At 51.6% G+C, this 5,916-nt stretch overlaps 1 protein-coding gene across 1 annotated transcript in view; it reads left to right on the top strand.

Annotated features, from left to right (window-relative positions):
- LOC104281366 (ankyrin repeat and fibronectin type-III domain-containing protein 1-like) overlaps positions 1–5,916 on the top strand; it is a gene marked incomplete at its 3' end in the record, with an annotated part of 170,578 nt that overhangs the window by 110,891 nt on the left and 53,771 nt on the right. Inside the window, exon 4 of the mRNA XM_009879340.1 lies at positions 364–404. Coding sequence (XP_009877642.1) covers positions 364–404 — 41 coding nt within the window. The remainder of the gene's footprint in view (positions 1–363; positions 405–5,916) is intronic.

Here is a 5,916-nt window from a genome sequence, read left to right as displayed (position 1 = left end):
GATGGGTCTCTGCAGGCAGTGGGGGCTTGGTCTCTGCCAAGAGGGAGGCAGTAGTCCTGACACAAGGTGCCCCACTCCTGCAAGTGAGGGGAGAGATGGATGTGCCTGAATCCCCTGGGTTCACACCAAACGCGTGCCCACGCTTCTGCTTTAGCTCTTGATTTCTGCATCCTTGGCTGCTGTGGGCTCTGCCTACGGCGTGTTCACTGTTTATCCTGCCTGCCCCAGCCAGCCAGCCCACCCGTACCCACCGGGCAGCAAAAATCATAGGCACATGCCTTTTTCTGCTCACCACACATCTTCGTCAGCGATACTTGCTTGGCAAAGGGTTAAAGAAGTACATCTGTCTTTTGTGTCTTGCAGAGCCTGGGGTCAGCGGACAAGAAGGACTTTTACCAGCCAAAGTAAGTGCCAGTAGCGGTGGTGAGTAATTGCATGGAAATTCCCGGTTGGTCCATATTACCGAGCAGCTCTGTGGCTTGCTAAGATTAGACGTTTCAATGTACAAGAATAGCTGCTGCAGTTACACAAGTGAGGATAACAGGGGAAAGGCTGTCAATCATTTTGGCTTCAGGGCATATGCAAATCATTAAATCAGGTCAGAAGGAATCACGACAGCTTGACTGAGCCTGAGGGACAGAACCAGGACCTGGTGGCCTGGAGTGGGGGAGGCAGGGGTGACCTTTCCCACCTCTGGCTCCCTCTGCTCCAGGTTTGCACAGCTGAGCTGCTTTGGAGGATTGAAGGGTTCAATTCTGCGTCGCAATGGGCTGATCTTGAAGCATGTTTTCTGCAGCCCGTGCATTGACGTTGATGCCTGTCATCTTCCATCCGTTGTGTTGTGTAAAGCGCGGCGAGCCGCAGGGCTGAGAGGAGAGGGAGAGGCTCTCTGGAGTCACCATATCCATGAACAGGAACAAAGGACCTGCAAACCACTCCACTAACATAAGCAGTTGGTTACTCAGAGTGTACCATTTGCCATGGCGAGTCCGTAAGCAAGGGAGTGAGAGCAGAGCACTTAGAGCTGTCAACCCCCAAGACCCGTATTAAAATGCCAGCTGAGCTTGCACTTGAAGGCCAGCTGTGGTGTTGCACCCAGCATTTGCACCCAACCTTCCAGGCAAGAAGGTTGTCTCTTCGCTGGAAGGATGTGTCTGATACGGTCATTATTTTGATAATGGCAAACTATTGAAAGCCATGCTGAGGGGTTGAGTTCTGGCCCTGACCACAAAGCAGCTGTGTATCATGCTGCTGAAGATGTTGCGTGTGGGACCTTGTGTTGTTCCTGCTCAGTTTGAGGAAGTGAACCTCTTTACATTACAGCCTTTTTTCTTAAAAAAAAATAAAAATGCCTTAGGTGGTTTTGAAGTTGTGGAACAGTGCTTTGCTGTGCAGGATTGTCAGAGGAATATGTTTCTGGAAGATTCAGAAGGAATTGGGTTGAGGAAATTTCTCCTCAAAAACTCTGTCCTTCTGCACTTGCTCTTTCTTTGCTACTTTCCAAAACGTTCCTGCAGAGCTGCTTACCAGCACTGCCCCAGCCTGCAGTGGGCACAGAGGTGGAACCCTCAGCCATAGATCCATACCAGAAAAGTCTGATTTTCAGGGAGCTCCTCTGTCCGCTCAGCCTGAGGCAATGTTGATCAGGACTGCTGGCAGCTAAAGACTTCCAAAAATACAGCCAGAGCCATTTTCCAGGCTGTTTAATCTTGCCTGGCTTTCTGGGAGGTCAGAGGGGTATCCCAGGAGGTTATGGAGCCATCGTGGATGCAACCACAAAACAAACCCGCATTTGACAAAGGACTTAGAACCCTGCTTTTGTGACCTCTACCAACAGTCGTCCAAGATGTCAGTGTTCCTTACTATAGCGCTGCTGCGTGCTTCTGTAGAGCGTGTGTTTTGACAAACAGGCTTAAAAAAGATCAATGCATCTCTAGTGTTTGTATTCCGACTGAAGCTTTACTGAGGCTTGAAGTAAGAGGTTTGAAGGAAATCTGTAAAAAGCTCTTACTCTTCAGTTCTCCTGCGGGGTGGTTTTAGCAGTTATAGTGCTACTTTTATGGCTCATCCCATTAGAGAATTGAGGGGCTTTTCTCCACCTTAAGTGAAAGAATATGGGCTTCCCACCTCACGGAAGCTGCAGAGCTGTTGGGTCAGCGTGGTGGGTGCTGGTGCAGAAGGTCTCATAGGTAGAGAGCAGCCAGAGCATTGGAAGCAGCTGGTTCCCAGGGCTGAGCTGAGCCATGGTAGTTCATGAACCCATCTGTGAGGTGAGGCTGGTGATCTGAGAGAAGTCTGGCAGCCGATGGCTGGCCCTCCAGCCATGTGCCTGAGCAACCCTGACGATGCCTCTGCTTTTCCTTTTCTGCTCATCAGAGGCAGCAGTTCACCCTGTGGCCAAACTCGTACTGTGGGAGCAGGGGCAGAGCATCCCTGCTCACGAGTCGGTGGTTTGGGGCTCTCATAGCAGATGTTGGTTATAGAAAAAGAAAAAGGAAAGGCACACACGTCAGCAGTCTGAGCAGTGGATTTTGACGCTGGGTGTGCTGGGAGTGAGTCTTGCTCTGTTCCCGCCATGTGCAGAAGCTATCTCTGATCAGGTGTCCTCCTCCTCCCTGGACACTAGGTGCTCTATCGGCTTGAGTTTCCCTGTGTCACCCCGAGTGACTTCTTTCTTGCCTTTGTTGCATCTTCCTTTCAGAAATGGAAATGCTGTCCTTGCATTCCCTCATTCCATAGTTACCATTGGCCTACCTCCAGCAGCAGTTGGGTGTTTCCTAAGTGCCTGTTTCTCATCAAGGTATGGAGAGATGTCTACCCTCACCCGCCAGCCCTTGATGGCCTTTACGCTAGGCTCTTCCTCTCTGCCCAGTCCATCCAGGAGGTTTTAAGGTGCAGATCTCCAGCTGGGTGGCCCCAAGTGTAGTGTGGCAAGCACACAGGGAAGTGTGGTGAGGGTGGACCTTCACTGGGGATGTCAGAGTCCCCAGGATGGAACCACCGGAGCTGAAACGATGTTGCTGCCCGCTTTGGGGGGGGCACTTTTTCTTCCAAGGCTTTCAGTGAGGGTGCTTGTGGATGTTCCTGCAAGAATTGGCCCATGTCAGGAGCTGTGATTACTGGCTTTTAGTGTGTCTGGGAGGTTATGTCCTCTCTTTTCACATTAAATGGAAGGATGAAGCCTGAGTCGACAAGGTTGAAGCATTAATCTTTAAAAAAGTTTTATCGCTTGAGAACCAAATGGGCTAGAGACCACCTTAGGAGAAACCAAGACCTCCTGTAGCTGAAATACCTGAGAGAGGGTCCTGGTGAAGTGGGAATATCCATGAGTCCAGCGGTGAGCCAACATCTGCGCTGGTTTCCTCACCTGTACCAGCCATCCCATGCCAACAAGTACTTTCCAAAGCAGGTTGTTCAGAAGTCAGAGCTAAATATCCTGACCTAATAATTCTCAGCTGATGCAGTTTGGGCACATACCTCCCCCCCATCACAATTCTGCCTGTAGCCCCAGTCCATCTGGGATCTAGCCAGCATTCATAGGGGCCGATGAAAAACCACCTCGTGAGCTGAGTCCAGCCCTTGAGCTGCTTGTTCCTTTGTCGCTCCGATTGTGGAAGCTGCTGATACAGCTGTAATGTTGTTACGTATCCAGACTTCTAGAGGTCCTTCCAAATTTCTGACAGAGGGCCCTTGACTGCTTTGTCAAGGCAGTCTCCTGAGCAAGGACCTGCTGGCTGAAGACCCAGGGCCACCATGCTCGGAGACAGGAATAGTCTCTCCTGGGACAGGAGCTTTTGCTTAATGACCCTCCTGGCAGGGCTGGTTGGAAGTGTCTTGACAGGAGCCGAGAAGGGCTGGTGTGCTTGCTAATTCCCCCTGGCATATATTTGCTCTTCACTGTCAAGCAATGACTGGAATTCAGTTTCTTCAAACCCAGAAAGGGATTTAGGTAGTAACAACAATCATAAAACCTGTTAGCAAATGTAGACCGAAATACCTGAGTTTAATTAAAGTGTCACTGATTTGCTGCAAGAGCTCCTTGCGCTCTCTCCCCGCGCTGTCTCCTCTGCTGAGAGCAACGCTCATCTGTCAAGAGAGTTGTCATTCGGGAGCGGTGAATATTTGCCAGGCTCTCAGAGGTGTCAAGAGAAACACTGCTGTAGTGACACAGCACGCTCTCCGTTGATCCGCTCATTCCATCCCTCGGGACGATGTGGCCACGCTGATGTCTCAGAGGCCATTCTTGCTCCAGCAGCATCCCACAGCCCTTTTCTACAGGCACCTCGTGGCTCCGTCTCCGTTTCAGATTAAAGGCTGCCTCCCACCTTCTATGCTTAAGCCCCAGACGTGTAAACACACGAGGAGCCTTTGAAAGCACCTTACATAAAGCAGCAGCTCGTGTTTGTTTTGCCTCGCAGTGTTCATTACGCCAAGATGTCTCTGCACCTAATTCGGTGTCACCCTCCTCTTAAAGCAGAATGTTTCATCTCTTAGACTAAAACCTTTCTGTGCCAGCACTTACATGAAAGTGTTTCATTGCTGAATCATTATCTTGCAAAACTGTGCTGGTTTTAAGGATCTGGAGAGCAGTGTTTATATCTCGGAAGCATTGAGGGCCATCATAACAAGCTAGATGTGTTCCTAAGCTGGGTGTTCATTTCGTTGCCTCCTTAACTCAGACATTATTGTTGTAGTAGCAGTGGTAGTAACGCACATCCATGCTGCATTTCACTTCTTTTGGGGTGGCTGAGCATCGTTCAGCTGGGATGCTCCTCAGGCAGCTCAGGTTCACCTCTGAGGTGCTGAGCAGTGGGAGGAGGATGTGCAGGGAAAGGAGGGAGCAAGAGACGGTGCAGGTGGTACAAGGGGAGCAGCAGTCTAGGAGAAGCAATGCCACGGTCGCCTTTCCGTACTGAAGCCGGGGGATACTCGATGCTGCAAGAAACTGCCCCAAAACCACTTTCACAGAGTTGGAGAAGGAGTTCCAGGCCGCTGGAGGCCTGAGCCTCTCTTAGTGCTGGGAAAGGAAAGAAATCCTGGAAAGATACTTCAGAGAAGTGTCACAGTTCAACAGATGCCGGTTTGAGGATGGAGAGCAGAGTGGTCCTAGAGAGGCCGGGGAGCGGAGGGTTGGCAGAAATGGGTCTGAGGGGTGGGAAGTAGCTCATGGCATGGCAGGGAGTTGCCTGCAGCAGGTGCAGGAGACTGTCTGGTTCTCCAGCCTCTGAACAGTTCTGCACCTTTCCTTTTGGCCTTCACAAAGTGTCCCCTGCCAGGATCTCCCAGTAACGCCCTGAGCCCAGAAAGGCTTCTGGAGACTTGGCTGCTCTGGGGAAGGGGGTTCTGCCCTTGCAGGGGCTGGTGCTGCTCCTCGTCCTGGTGCTGTTTGCAGGGTGCTGGGTGCTGGGGTGTGCCAGGCTGAGGTGGCGTGGTCCCTCCCTGAGGGCCCTCGGCGAGTTGCTTCAGGGCCTTGCTGTGGGGCAGGAGGATGGCCATCGTCTCCAGCCTCTTGCGAATGGTTTTGGCCCCCAAGAACATTTGCTGCACCACTGGGAGCACTGGCGCCTCTTGGCGCTGTGGCTGCAGAGGGAACGGGGACACAGCCTCGACGGGGCCGGTTGGAAGCTCAGAGATCGAGGAGGCAACAGCTCCTCTGATTTGTCCTGTGGTGTCTGGCCTCTGCCCAGGCTAGTGTCGCCGTTTGCTTTTGAAGCTGGGAAATCCGGTGCCAATCTCTGCCCAGTGAAGTGAGTGGGGCTGTCTGTCCTGCTGCTGCCCTCCTCTCCAGCTACCCTGGGAGAGTGGCACCCAGTTACATTCTTCTCTAAAAACCACCGGTTTTGTGTGAGTACAAATGAGTACAACTCATACTCATTTTCTTTTTTATTGCTTGGTGTGTGGGAGTGCTTAGACTAT

Source organism: Apaloderma vittatum, unplaced genomic scaffold (assembly GCF_000703405.1).
Source record: "Apaloderma vittatum isolate BGI_N311 unplaced genomic scaffold, ASM70340v1 scaffold10092, whole genome shotgun sequence".
NCBI classification, from domain to species: domain Eukaryota; kingdom Metazoa; phylum Chordata; class Aves; order Trogoniformes; family Trogonidae; genus Apaloderma; species Apaloderma vittatum.
This window is presented reverse-complemented; position numbering and strand designations above follow the sequence as displayed.